The sequence below is a fragment of the Polistes dominula genome, unplaced genomic scaffold (genome assembly GCF_049000335.1).
Source record: "Polistes dominula isolate Pdom_NZ unplaced genomic scaffold, Pdom_raw_medaka contig_73, whole genome shotgun sequence".
NCBI classification, from domain to species: Eukaryota; Metazoa; Arthropoda; class Insecta; order Hymenoptera; family Vespidae; genus Polistes; species Polistes dominula.
In genome coordinates, this window is record NW_028300951.1 from 6,262,331 (window position 1) to 6,278,274 (window position 15,944).

At 30.1% G+C, this 15,944-nt stretch overlaps 1 protein-coding gene across 3 annotated transcripts in view; it reads right to left on the bottom strand.

Moving 5' to 3' along the window:
* Nucleotides 1-15,944, bottom strand: part of LOC107068727 (transcription factor hamlet) — an 83,369-nt gene that overhangs the window by 14,247 nt on the left and 53,178 nt on the right. For all 3 annotated transcript variants that reach the window (XM_089172193.1, XM_089172192.1, XM_089172194.1), the window contains exon 4: nt 865-996. In XM_089172193.1, coding sequence (XP_089028319.1) covers nt 865-996 — 132 coding nt within the window. The remainder of the gene's footprint in view (nt 1-864; nt 997-15,944) is intronic.

Sequence of the window (15,944 nt, forward strand, 5' to 3'; positions counted from 1 at the left end):
GTATACGAAAGTCAGTAAAACGAACCCCGTAGGGTGACTTAATAACTAAACACCCTGTATACATGTAGCTTAGGGACGCGCCCACGAAGCCGCGGCTACCATGTGGCGTAGTTCACACACAGAAAGGAATCCTAAGGACGTTAGTCCAGTCACAACCCCAAATTGACATGCTGACCTTTATCGTTACGTTTTATTCGATTTGTTTGTCTTCTTCATCCCTAAAAATGATATCTATATGTTTTCTCTTGTATTTTGTTTCTTTAACGAAATAATCAAAGTGATCTTCTTAATCCGAAATTTTTATAAAACAATTTTCAATTATTTTAGTTTTTATACGAATAAAAGATATTTTGAAAACAAAATAATGATTATAATAATTTACTAACATGTAAATATTGATTGCCATACACTGAATTGCAGAACATTGAATAGTTTTGAATATTTTCTTTTCTGTTTTTTTCTTTTTTTTCAAATACGATGATCTAGTTGTACGGATCGATGATTAAATGTTGCAAGAAATTATTCCAAAAAATAAGTTAAATATTCTTGGAAGCAAAGGTGATATCATATTATAGTTAGTTAAACCTAACATATGTATATATATACACAATTGTTCCAAAATAATAATCATTTCTAATTAACTGCAACTGTCGATTGACCCGTCAGTTGTTAAAATACAACTAAACACAAAGCCATTTTATTGCTAAATACATAACTAATTATACAAATCGATCGACAAAATTGAAAGAAACCTATAAAAATGTTAAAGTTTTTAACAACAATTTAAAAGTTAAAGTAAATAGATACACAATAAATAGAGTTCATTAATTCTTACAATAAATATATAAAATAAATATTAATTACCTCGCCACCAATGAGAATGTGTTTCAAATTGACCAAATGGGGACTGGCAGTACTGCGAATATATTTTAACCAATTTCTACTTTCATGAGAAGCATCCAACCATCCCTTCGATCCGCTTCCAACTATTCTAACCTGTAAACATAAGATAAATGCAATTTACGTTAGATAATGCATAAACAAATTGAGAATGAAAAGAAGGGAGGGATACGATTATGTATCAATAATGACGCGTCAACGTGTTAACAACACTCGTACGAAACTAATACAGAACGAGAGCACCTGTTTTCTTTGTTTTTTTTTTTCTTTTTTGTTTCCTTCTTTTTCTTCCCTTATAGGAGAGAATTTTTATTGAAAACAACGATTTATCTTCGTACGAAAAATATATAGGACGTGTCTTTCCAAATGAAACCGCAAGCTTTCGGATCCGGAACATTGCGTTTAACGGACCGTCGATCTTGGATATATCCGCCCTATCATCACCACTACCACTCTAACCTTCTATCCAACATCCCCAAATTTACGGACCAACCCTCTCAGAGTATTCCGGGATAAAATGGAGAGAGAGAGAGAGAGAGAGAGAGAGAGAGAGAGAGAGTATTGGTGAGTAGGACAAGTGATTTTTTCAATTGTCTTGCAACGGGCTCACGCCTTGCGACGCTTGGCTGATCAACCATCTCACCCTGAACACTATATATAGTCATCTCCTCACCCTGTCTACTACAACAACACACCCTTCTATATTTTAGGACACTGATCGTTTGGAGTCCTTTCATCGTCACCCTTAGAATATGTTTCAAATGTTTTTCGACTATTTTCTCTTTAATGTTTTTTCTTTTTTCTTTCTCTTCTTTTTTTCATTTTTGTTTTATTTTATTTTCTTCATTGAAATTGTTTCTTATTGTTTCTTACGTATGATGATTTATTAATCGTTAGAATTGTGTTTTTCTTTCTTTTTTTAAATTATTTCTTATCATGTAATTATAAATATTATTTTCTCATTACATGTTGCTTATATGTAATATACATATATATTTAGTAGCTATATCAAAAATTATTTATATATTAAATTAAAAAATATTCCCTTAGGTTATTCTTTACCACCTGTCGACCATAAAGCCAACTGACGACTAACTATACCGTTAAAAATCGATTGAACCTTGCAGGTAGATAAGTTTCCTTTTTTATCGAGCTTTATTTATTTATTTAACCTTTTTTTTCTAAATGAAATTATTAATATTTTAATGAGCAAACTTATAATACGAATGAAAACGATGAATGAATCTTTCTTTTTTTTTCTTTTAACTTGTCTACAACACACATACGACGAATATCGCATATTTTTACGGAAGATACCTGAGATTAGGTCAAATATCGAAAAGAAAAAAAAATAGAAAAAAAAAAAAGAAAGAAAGAAAGCAGGAAAAGAAGATCACCAAAAGGGCCGAAGATTTCTAGGATGCTCATAATACCCGATATTTAAGCTACCAGATTTTTAAAGAACGCTTTCAAGGGATGAGCACGAACGAACCAACACAATAGAAATTCTCACGACTAACAAGAAGGATTAGGATAGGCTGTGGACACCTTAGGAAAGAGCTGTGACACCTTTTGACAATGATGAGCCAAAAGTGTAGTATAATATTTTATTTTTTTGGTGCTCGCTTCGACAAAGAACGAACCATACTTTCTTCGAAAGATCTTTCATCTTTGAACAACTTCTTTCAAGACGTGACAAAAAAAAATAGGTTTTTACGAAAGAAGGAAACGATTTAACACAATTATAATGAACGTATTTTCGGGAAATTAATTCACATTGAATTATTTAAAATTTAATATTAAATTAGAGTTTAATCAAATCGTGTCAACAAGTTAATAATAATTACTAGTAATAAAATAATGTATTTGTTTTTTTTTATATGTACTTATGTTTGCAGAAAATTTTTATTCTTTAAATTATTAAAATTAATTTCTTCTTACTAATTATTTGTAAATATTATATTAAATATCGATTGAATCAAAACTGTTGATAAAAAAATATTATTATTAGATATAATTTTATTTGATTTATAAAATTAAAATTGTGATGAGATAAAAATTTAAAAAAAAAATTGATTAAAAAATAAATGAAATAATAAGGTATTTTAATTTATACATTTACAAATGAATCGTAAAATTTAAAAAAAAAAAGAAGAATAAGAATAAGAATAAGAATAAGAATAAGAATAAGAATAAGAAGAAGAAGAAGAAGAAGAAGAAGAAGAAGAAGAAGAAAGAAAAGATAGAAAAATGTTTTAGGTGCAAAGGAAATAGTTAAAATCTCTTTTCTAGTTGTCGTTATCCTTCTCTTATTTCTTTTTTTCCCTTTTACCATGATGTTTAAAGGAAAAAAAAAAAAAGTAGAAATGGAAGAAAGGAAAGAGAAGAAAAAGAGATGTGTACGGTGATATTAGAAGGTGGTTGGAAATTCATCACTGGCTTTGACCGCACAACAGGGGGCGGCTTTCAGATCTTTCATCCCTTTGTCGGAAAAACGCGCCACAGACATGTGTTAACAATTCATAGGATAGATTTGTGTGTAAACTACTGATTCCTCTTTCCTTTCATTTATTTTATTACCATAAAACCGAAGAATATTTTCGTGGCGTCTCTACGAAGATACAAGATTATGATCCAATTTTTTTAATATGTAACACGCGTGACCTAATCTTTTTATCGGATAATAAGAACAAAAAATATATATTTTTTTTTTATAAAATTTACGAAACGGTATAAAAAATACAACGGTATGAAAGAAAAAAAACGTGTTCTCTTAATTATAAAGTAAGAAAAAACGAAAAAAAATCTTTTTAATGAATTTACATAACTATAAAAAGAAAAAAAAGAAACATAAAAACTTAAGAAGGATATAATAGCAATAAAATAAAAATATATATTTCAAAATGTATATTATATAATCAAAACGGAAAAAAAATTAAATATACTGTCGTTATAAATCTTTCTCTTTTTCTTTTTTTTGTATTTTACTAGAGAAATAATGTCAATTGTGTTTAACCATTATTTTTATTTCATAAAAAAAATAAAGGAGAAAGGAGAACGTGAAAATGAGGTTTTATACAATGTTTCGTGTAACAAGTAACGCGAGAATTTGCGGTGGCACTACGACGGTCAGTAATTCAAAGGACATTCAAAGAAAACGAAGAGTGAAAATGAGAGAAAGAGAGAAAGGAGAGAAAAAGTGAGAGAGAGAGAGAGAGAGAAAGAGAAAAAGAGAATGTAATGTGCGTTGGTATGGCTATGTAAAACTTTTATAAAAATAAACAAAAAAAGAAAAAAAAAGAAAGACCAGAGAAAGAGAAAGAGAGAAGAGGGTGGGGTGGTAAAATAAGTGAGAAGAGGAGAAAGAGGAAAAAAGAGGAGGATGAGGAGGAAAAAAGGAAGGAGGGGGGTGAAGGAGGAGTACACCGTGGCAGAGCAAATAAATCATAATTGCATCATTCCTTGAGCCTCTTTAAGCGACGTTAGAGGAACGCTAGTATGAAATTGCTAAAATTGCCAGAAACGAGCAACGATTTTAATTAAATGTGCAGTTTTAACGCTGGCTTTTTCTTCATGCAATTACCCTCTCTTTCTATTTCTCTCTTTCTTGCCTGAGCGTATCCCATCAGTGCTAGTAGAAAGAGCATCTAGGTATATTGCATCTTTCTCTCTCTTTTTTGAACTTTCATTAGTAAGTATGCTTAGATTAAACTTAGGAAAAAATATTTATTACTCGAAACTTTTTCTTTTTTTTGAAGTTTTTAAAAATATTTGATTAGAAGGGAAAAATGTTTCTACGTATAATATATATTTTCTCAGTAAATTATTTTTTTGTTTATATAAATCGTACAATATTGATTACATACGTCAAATCTGACAATACTCGAGAGTATTATACTTTGAAAGTTCAAATATGATAGCAATTTTATAATGTAATAAATAAAAAACAAGAAAAACAGATTCATTAAATGAATTTCTGAATATTGTAAAATATATAGAGTAATTAAAAAGAAGAAATATATATATAAAATAATATTCAATTTAATTTAATATTATAATATAAATACATACATATATGTATATTGTCTTTTTTTCCTTTATGGAATTACATTATATCCATCTACAAAATTAAATTTTGTTGATGCAGTTTCCAAAAATAAGAAAGCAAAAGAGGAAGAGCATTGACAATTTTTCAGGATGACCACAGAATATCCATTAAAATTGATATATAGGAAAAGAAGAAAAGAATACAATAAAATATACAATAAGAATAATTTAATGCAAAATCCGAAAAAGATTACAACCATTGATTAAAAAGATCTAACACTTTCACCGCAACAACTAACTTATTCCGACGAAAAATAGTTAAAATTCAACAACAACAAAAATAAGAATGAAAAGAAGAAGAGAAAAATGTATCTCTTTTCTCGTTATTATTATTCTATTTTACAATAGGATGGAACAGATCTATTGATAACATTCCAGTGTTGAACTAGCCAATGAACTTCAAATAATTTATTGGGTCTTTTTCTTTCAAAATTGTCCATATTTTTCAAGATTCGTATCTATTACTTCTATGTACAAAATTTATTCGGTTTTTTTTCAATAGAAACCTTTTCTTTTTATCTTTTTTTAAAAAGCCTACATCATTTACCCCCTTTTCATAAAAAACTACGATTAACTTGTAACTAGGCATCAATTATTTCAATTAATTTTGTTCTTTGAACCAATCGATGTTGTCAACAATTTTTTTCTATTCATATTTATATTTATATTTTTTTTTTATATTTATATTTAATATATCAAAATTTATATTACATTTTTTTAACTGTTACTAAATATAAAGAAATACAATTTACTTCTGACATATTGGTAACAAGCGTATCATTTTTTGTGCCATACTTTTCTTTTACATTTTATTATTTATTCGAACGAGTATGGTTGTGTTAGAGACATAGAATCGAACCTATCAGCAGAGCCTGTGTACTACGAACTAGTATGAAGTTATGAATAAAACGGATCGATGGCGGATGATAGCTCTGTGATGGCCGACGTAAAAATGCTTTTAGCTGGCACCTCCCCTTTTTTTACCTAACCGAATCGTGAAAGGGATTTTTTTTCTACCTAAAGCTTTCTGATTCATCGATGCCCATCAACCTTCCATCTTGTTGTCCTATCTTTCTTATTACTTTTTTCCTTTTTATAATGAAGCATTATTTCACATTTCTATATTTTTTATACAAATTGTACAATATTTTAATTTATTTATATATTCGTTTGTTACATATTCTTCATACTGGGTAAATATTATTTTATAATTTTATTTTTATTTGATCAGTAATTAGACAATTAATAAAGCGTAGTTTAAAAATTTCTTTTTTAAACGTGAATAAATAAAATATTTTATATATTCCTTTAAGTCTCTGTAAAATAATTTTATTTTTATCAAATATCTAAGTATAACTTCATATAAATAACTATGATATTTAATTTGCAAATAAATTTGTTTAAACATAAACCCCCTTTTCTTAAGAGTAAGACAAATATTAATAATTAAAAATATTTCCATAGCATTGTGACATTTAATTCTTGCAATATATAATTATTATATAATTAATTTTATAAATAATAAACAATAACAAAATAAAAATGTACAGAGAAACACTGTGATTTAAGCGTAGTTTGAAATGAACTATAAAAACCTTTTCGTAGAAAATGTTATCAAGCAAAATATTTCGCGCACACTTCCCTCCCTACTCCTCGTGTATGTTCATCTTTTTTATAATAAAATTTTTTCAAAGTGGACGAACCAATGTAAAGACAATAAAAAAAAAAAAGATTATAACGATAAACCGACAGCACGAGTTTAGAATGATTTCTATATAAATAAATGGTTATAATGAAACGGACAATTATCATCCTCCTCCCCTCCTGAAATAATGGCTAAAGCCTCGAGTCTAAGGTTTAAGTTAAGAGCTTAACCGTGAACCATGCCGAATATAACATTAGGCATGGCGACATCTTTGCTTAATTTCCTCTAGCATTTTGGAGGAGTGCTAAATGAATGAATGAGCGAGTAAGAGGGTGTGATGAATAAGAGTGAGTGCAAGTGAGTAAGAGTTAGTAAGTAAGAGTAAGAGTAAGAGTAAGAGTAAGAGTAAGAGTAAGAGTAAGAGTAAGAGTAAGAGTAATAGTAAGAGTAAGAGTAAGACTATAAGAGAGAGAAAGAGAAAGAGAAAGAGAGAGAGAGAGAGAGAGAAAGATATGAAACTCAAGGTGTCTACAAGAGGTTCCTTTCAGTCTTAATTAATGCTTAATTAATCTGAAGGAATCGATTATAGCGTTAGCAAGTTTCTCGTAAATCTTTCTCTTTCTCTTTCTCTCTCTCTCTCTCTCTCTCTCTTACTTGAATGAAAACGTCGCAGTAACTACGACTACTAACGGTAAAATGATTCAAGTGACTCGCGAAATAGATTTTCTTTCGCTCGATCATTTAAATTACTGGTTCTACGAATATCAAGATTTTTATTTTTCATAATTCAAAAGACAAAAATAATTTTGAAAATAAAAGAAAATAAAAAAAAAGCTTAAAGCTTGCAAAGGGGACTTTGGAAACTTTTCACTTTTCTCTCTTTGATTTTTTTTTTTATTGTTTTTTCTTTTTTTCTTTCCACTTAACACGTTGCTTTATAACAACTTTGAGATTTTCTTCTTCTTCTTCTTCTTCTTCTTCTTCTTCTTCTCATTCTTCTTAATCTTAATCGTTTTGTATTATATTTATTTTCTTTTTTCTTTTTTAATCGTGTTTTATTAACCCTTCAACTAATCTTAATTTTGTCGATGAATTCGATCGTAGATTGGAAACGAGGTTAAATTCATATGACATTTTTTATTTCCTTTTTTCTATATATATATATATTCGTTATTTGCTACTAATTAATAAAATGTATATTCCGAAAGGACCAATTAGACCGCGAATGTATTTATATTATATATTTTTTTTTCGTTATTTTTATTTTGTATTAATACGAGAAGTAAAAAAGTAAATAAGACGAATTACAATTGAAGTGTTTAATTTCGTCGATATACTTCCAAAGGATTCAAAAGCTCGACATTATTAAACGAAAATCGTAAAATCAAATTGCACACGGTACTTACAGATCTCGGGCGTTTAATTGCGAGCTTCTACCGTCCAATCTTAATGAAGATGATTAACTTTTCCGCGCTACGGAATACCAACAACGTTAACGTCAATAAGACTAAACTCTTGTTTTGTACCATGGACAAAAAAATATTCGATTAATGGGTATTAAACTACTTTGTTTATAAATCACCAAATCAATTTACAGGTATTTACAATCTAATTTTAATACAAATTGATTGCATTGAAAACAAAACACAAAATAATAATAATAATAATAAAAATAGAAAATAAATACGTTCGAGAGATCGATTAGGTATTAATTGAGATCAATAGTTTTTTTCCAAATAAAAAAAAAACCACGATGATTCTATTGTTTTTAATTTTATTCAATTCATTATTATATAGAAAAATTTTGAACTTTTAACTCTTAACGATTAAAATTATTTGTATATAAATAAAATCAAATAATAAACCATAATTAATTTCAATTTCCTATCATTAAATCAATAAAAAAAATAAATAAATAAATTCTAAACTGTTAGGTTAAATGAATCTAACAATTAACGAGACAATTCTAATAAACAAAATTATAAAGATGAATAATTAAGATAAAAATTGATATTTATAAAGATCAAGTGATCAGATAAATGAAAGAATATTATTGGATAATCTAGGAAGATTTTTTACTTCCTCTCCCTCTCACCCCCATCCCTAGCCCTCAATCGTGTATACACGTCTCTTGACATACTTGACCCACTTGACTCGTGGCAGGCATGTAAGGTAAAGTAATGACAGAGCAAGCGGTGCCCTTCGACCCGTGTCTAACGTGCAGCAGATGCCAACTTTCCTTCTCTCTTTTCCCTTTTTCTATCTTGTTCTCTCTTACACCCACGATTATTTCTAAGGGAAGCTACCCTCGACGTATCTAGCGGTATAAATTATATCCGACTACTACTGGCGTCATCGGCAGCGTGCACCCTTATATGATCGATCATTAGAGAAGCTAGCATGCCAGAAAATTTGCCAAAATTCGTTGATCCGTTTATTCTTCTGCTTTGAACGATCAATCCACTAGAGACCATCATCCTTTTTTTTCTATTCTCTACGATCATTTTCATTCATCCGTGAATAAGAAAAATACGAACAATTTCATTCTCAAAAGGACTATCATCGTGTGACTTATTATTCGCATTACTATTATTATTATCATTATTATTATTATTATTAAAAATCAATAAACCGATCTATGTTCATTAGTAAAATATCTTTTCATAGTTATAAGTACATTATTCTACCTTAGAAAAAAATAAATCTAATATCACACACACACACACACACACACACACACAATTTTTAATTAAATATTGTAATAACCCACGAGATTACTTTTTACACACTCCCCTAAAAAAAAGTACACTTTTTCTTTTTATCTTTATAAATATAAATGAAATTAATTGCAATATTATCTTTACAAAAAAAAAAGAATGTTACGTAAAATAAAACCGAAATCTAAGAAAAAAATTTTTAAAATAAATTAATAATATTATTTAAAAAAATATTATTATATTACAAATGTATAAAATTTAGTATTGCTGATCGGGTAAAGATCGATTAGTTTCCTCTCATCGTTAAGATAATTAACTCGATATCGTGGTTATGCTTGCTAGCAGGAGAAACGTTCACAACACAGTAGAGAGGTGAATAGGGGTTGGAGAGGGAAAGGAAAGGAGAGAGGGGGAAGGGAACGGGTTAAGGTAACGGCAGGGGTTGATTTATGCAAGGCAATAGTCGAAAGCATACACGAAACGCCTCTGGCTCGTACTGTATTCCTGTGTATATTGAACTTAGACTACTGGTTCTCTCTCTCTCTCTCTCTCTCTCTCTCGCTCTCTCTCTCTCTCTCTCTCGCTCTCTCTCTCTCTCTCTCTCTCTCACTACCTGGGTTGCCACTGGACCAGATTAGTTTGGTCATTGTACGAGCGAACAGGACTCGCTCATATGAACACAATCTGTCAACCCCTAAGCTTACCAAATTCTCTCGATCTTAGCTTAAGTAGCTCCTAACCAAAGACTAACACAACTCTATCATCCACTTGAGGGGGACGGGTTCAAGAACACAAAATTGTAATCGTTTGAAAATGTTTATATAAAAAAATCCGATCAAATTCTTTAGTGATAATAATAGAAAAAAAAAAAGAAAATCCATTCATTTCTTCGAACGTACCTGCCAACCAAACAATCAACCAATGGGGCTTGAAAAATTATGAAAACATTGTTTTTAAAATAAACGTCGATCAACAGTAAGTAACAGAACCAAAAACAAACAAAAAAAGAATAAAATAATTAACAACAATCACCGTTCAAATATCACAATCTCCACCAACCCTACTCTCACAATCCAATCCATCCATTCATTATTTCAATACTTCTCCCCGCAAATTGGACATTTTTTTTCTTTCTTTATTTTTGTTTTTTTTTTTTGTTTTCTTTTTTTGTGGGTGGATGTGTGTATGTTTTTTGTTAATTATTTTTATTACATTTTCGTTTTTTTCCCTCGTTGTTTTATTTTTTCTTCTTTTTTTTTTTATTTTTTTTCAATTCTTTTTTTTTATTTTTTAACCCCCGGCTACTGCAAAAGCGTAACAATCCAACCAACCCGAGCGTATACATTACGTTTTGTTTACCGTCGAATCACGGCTTAAATTGAGTTTACATTTTAAATGCACAAGGTAACACGGGCATCATTCCCCCTGCCCCTCTCTATACCCTCCACCCTCATTTAACTCCCCCTCCCCTAACCTCTGTCCGAGCACCGAGACAATGAGGAACGTTGCATTTTCGCATTGTGTTTGATACGTGCCACGATAAGAGAAACGTATTGAAATGATTATATTTTATGATTTATCGTCAAAAGCGAAATATAAACTACCCAAAAATTACCCTTTCTCGTCGTATTACATTGAAGAACAAAAATTACAAAAAAAAAAAAATACAATATATTTTCGATGATAAACTGTCTGCATCAAAATAATAGAAAATACTAAAAAAAAAACTAAGAAAAAAAATAATAATAAACAATCGAAATTATGCGATATATAGAAAGAAGAGAGAAGAAAAGAAAAGAAAAGATAAGTAAAAAAAAGTTTATCAATGATCTACAACCAATCGAGGAGAATTAGGGGAGGAAGAACTTAAATGGTTTGGAAACTTCGAAGGTCAAATTTGTATCATTCAAACTCAAAAGAGAATGCTTAAATGAATGAAAGAAATAGAAATAAGGGGATGAGATGAATAGAAAAACATTTTAGGGGTGGATGGTGGTAACCTTTCATTCAGTCGTACGAGTCCAAGACAATTGTCGGCACATCAAAGGTGACGATTGTTTCCCGTAAATTATAACAACCGTAGTAGCACTTACTAGACTTCTCGTTATGAGTTTCGCGAACAAGTTCAATTAAGTCCAAGCCCAGTGTTTGTAAGACGAAGCAAGGCTTCCTCTAACCACCACCATCACCATCACCATCACCACCCCCCATGGTCTCTCACTCTGCGAACCCTCCGATCAACGTAAAACCACCCCTAATGTTGTCTTGAAAGAGAAACTCTTAACGTTTAGGGAGTGTGAAAATTATTACGAATTTTTTATCTTCGAAAAATAGAAAAAAAAGAGAAAATTAATAAATAAATTAATTTATAATATTTCTTTTTTTGGGTATTTATTTTATGATATAATTTATTGAATAAATGTAATAAATACGCGAATGATTTAAATGCGTATTATATTATAATAAAACAATAACAGATTTGTTTTATACTATAATTCGACATAACATAGTATAAATATTTTCTTTTATAAAAGTAGGTTAAAACCATTTAATTGTAACTTTGTTATATTTTGTGATATATTTTTTTTATACTATTATTTTCTAATAAATTTTCTAATAGTAATTAAATAAACGACGAAAAGCATGACGAAAATAAACCCATCGAGTACACTTGGAAGATTAGGATCTCGTAATAGGATGGGTCAGTAACTCGACAATTTGAACAACACGTGTCTATTATACCTATTATCGAAAGAGAAAGAGAAATAAAGAAGGAGAAAGAGAAAGAGATACCAAGGGAAATGAGAGAAGAAGATTTATCACCCTCGAGATAAGTTGAGGGGTGTGTTCGTACAACAAAGCTTTCAGAGAATCGAGTTTATAATAATTTATAAAAGGGGATGTTACGTGTTAAATGAAAGTTTCGAATAACAAATCTCTTTTCTTTCTTCTACTATTACTACTACTACTACTACTATTTCTTTTTCAATTAGAAATAAATAAAAGAAATGAAAAAATCAAATCTCTAATTGTTTCCTTCGAAAATAATCGATTGATTTTATAATTACCTTTCAAATTTAAAAAAGAAAAAACAAAATTTCAATATTCGAGGTTATTACGATCAAACCTCGTGCATATTATTTTGCGAATGCCAATCAAAAACTCGATTCTTCGAGAAGAAAGAAACGAAAAGGGAAAAGAAGAAAAAGAAAAAAAAATTCCAAAATCAAAAAGGACAAGTCAACTAACCAACCAACCAACCACCATGTCCTTGCATTCTCGTTTCATTTTCTAATGCGGTGCATATCACAGGTTCAGTAGTTCTTATTGTATGCTAAATTTGCCAACCGTTATTATACCAGGGCTAACTTTTCGAGACCAGCTTATGTTAAATTCGCATTTTCGCGTGACAGAAAATAAAAGAACTACTTTCACAGGGCCGTACAACTACTTGTAACGATATAATTTCTCAATTATTCTCAAACTTATTCGACGTTTTAGTTAATTGAGTTTAGTTTTATTTTTGTTTTCTATCTTCTTATAATATAAATTCAAAAAATTATATATCATGTCTTTGAATCGAACAAATAGAAAAAATTATTGAAGATTATTAAATTGTTGTGAAAATTTAAAAGAAATAATAAAAGGTGAAATAATTTGTAAAATAAAACGAAGGGTGCAGTGACTTTCATGATACGTGGTTGAATTTTCTTTATGACCGGTAACCTCGTTCTCTCTCTTTCTCTCTTTCTCTTTTTCTTTCTTAGATGACCACGAAAAAGGAACAACGAAGGGATCCCTCGATATTCTGCCTCTCATCCAACGGTGTGACAGCTTGAACAATATAAAAGATCCCTGTCGTTACTGATTGTCACTTGTTTCCTGCCAATTCTCAACACACACATACACACTCATACACATAAAATTCTCTCACTAGGAATCATCATCGAATCGCAAATTCTTTTCTTCTTTTCTCTTTCTATCCTACGTACTATTATTTACTATTCGCATTTGAATATAAACCGCGAAAATAATCTCATTCGGGTCAGTCCTGCGAAGTAATTCTACGCCTTGAGAACCAAATCCTAACGAAACTAAACTAAACGAAACGTTCAAATTTTTAAACGAAATAATAATAACGTCACGAAAGGGAAAATGTTTCAGGGGTCTTATAACAACGTCGTCGTCGTCATCGTCGTCGTTGCACTTTTGACACGGTATCGAAAAATTAAATAATAAGAATGCATGCATCAAAGCAAGCAAGCAAGTAAGAGCAAGTAAAAGTAAGAGGAAGAAGAGGTGGAGTAGTAGTTTATTATGTACTTCATTGTAGAATCACTTCCGGGGTTTGACCTTCACACAGGACGGTCCTTTAAGGAGACCACTTCACCTGGACAATGTCCATGTATAAATGCAGAGAAGCAACGTTGCAAGCATTGTCCAAAACGTTAGGACTATATCGATTGTCTAAAATACCCTATTTTCCAGGTTGGTATATATATATATAACCATCCTTGTCTAATACCGGACGATGATGATCACAATAAAAATTCTTGTCCGTCGACTTCAAGAGCTTACAAGCAAAAACCCCAAAGTAAGTGTGGGCGTGTTAAAACGTGTACTTCAGATAATACGAATTGTTGGACGTTTTTGCCTTACAACGTACTTCCTTATTTCTTTTATTCCTATTATCCCTTTAGTTTCCTTTATTTACTCGTTTATATTATACGTTATTATAATATTTATCGCATTAGTTAAATTTTTCAATGAAATTTTATATATAGATTAAAATGAATCTCATTTTAGAGTAGTTTAAAATGTTAACTGTGATGAATAATAATTGTTTTAAAAATATAAAGAAGAATGAAAAAACAAACGAAAAATTAATCTATGGCTAATCATTGAAATAACTCGAGTAAAATTGAAATATTTCATTTGTTAAATTGCCATATGACTAAAAAATAAATTATATTACCGAATTTACATGCTTAAAAATTAAAAAGTAAAAAAAAGAAAACATAAATTATTGCGATAATTTAAGCATGATCGATAATCATCATGACATTCCCATACTATTTTCTTAAATTTGTTACATGTTTATTTAAAAGCTAAGAAAATAAAATCATGTAAACTGCAAAATGGGTGTAGCAAATTTTTTTGTTTTGATTACGATTAAAAATAATCGATTTTTAAGTAGAAAATAATGTAAAAAGAGAATAAAAGGAGTGGAAAAAATATGTGTTGCAAAGTATAATAATATCGTGTAATAAGTTTGAGGACGATTGATCATTTGACATAGGTTCTCGAAATCATTCGGCAAATTGGAGCGAGACCCTTACCGAACGAAGGAGACACCAACACCACACATCACACCGTAAAAACCACCATAGAGTGGCACGTAAGGGAGAAGGGATGGGGGGAGGGGGTTCACGGTTGAACGAACTAAGCCTAAGATTGGTTTAGTCGCCACGAAGGCACGACGAAACTTGTACGGATCACGCGTCACCGACTAGAAAACCTATGTCCGATAGAAAGAGACAGAGAACGTGAAGTACAAAAAAAAAATAGAAAAAGATAGAAAGAGATAGAGAGAAAGTATCCTTCCTCCCTTTCGAAAAGATTCTTTTCCCTTTTCCGGATTTCCTATTCCCCTTCTTATTCGCTTGAGGCCGATGATTTCGGTCGACAAGAAAAAATGAAAAAAAAAAAAAAAAGAAAAGTAGGAAGAAAAAGTGTGCTAGAATTTTTACGCGGCAGGTGGGGTAATACTGATATACCTAAAACTCATCCGCAAAACGGTTTTCAACATTTTTTTTTCTTCTTTTTTCCCCCTCTTCCCTCCCTATTTTTTTTTATCGACCCTTCTAACCACGGTGAAGTAAAATAGAAAAAGAGAGAGAGAGAGAATAATGAAATTAATACATAACATTTTTTTCGCGTATATTATTATTACTATTATTACTTCTTTAACAATCTCAAATGAACTCTATAAAACATGAAAATTCGATTAATTTTTGAATATTAATAAAATTTTTATTCACTTACAAATAGATCCTTTATATTATTAATAAATATTTATTTTTATAGAGTAAATCTTTGCAAAAAAATATCGGTCTCTCTTTGAACCCTACTCCTCTTTTCTCCCCCTTTTTTTCTCCTCTTTTCCCTACAAACAGATACGCCACGATAATACCGACAAACTTTCGTAAGATTTTTCTAAAGATTTGTGAGAAAAGGATTAGGACACCGAAAGGGGAGTAGGAAGGAAGTAAGGAAGGAAGGAATGCGCGGAGTGTGAATCGATCGAAATTGGTTATGGTGAAAATAAACGAAAAGTAAATATAATAAAGAAGTGGAAGAAGAAAAAGAAGAAGAAAATTGATCGGGTTGCCAAGTTTTTCCGATGTAACTCGAGACATTATAATCTCGTTATAATCCCTACAAACAATCCCTTTCCTCTATTTTTTTTTTTTTTTAACCAAACCAAAATATATGAAAAGTATCCCTTTTCATTATTCCTTTTCTTCTTTTTCTTCGTACAAATTTGCTCGAATTATTTTACAAAAATACAACAC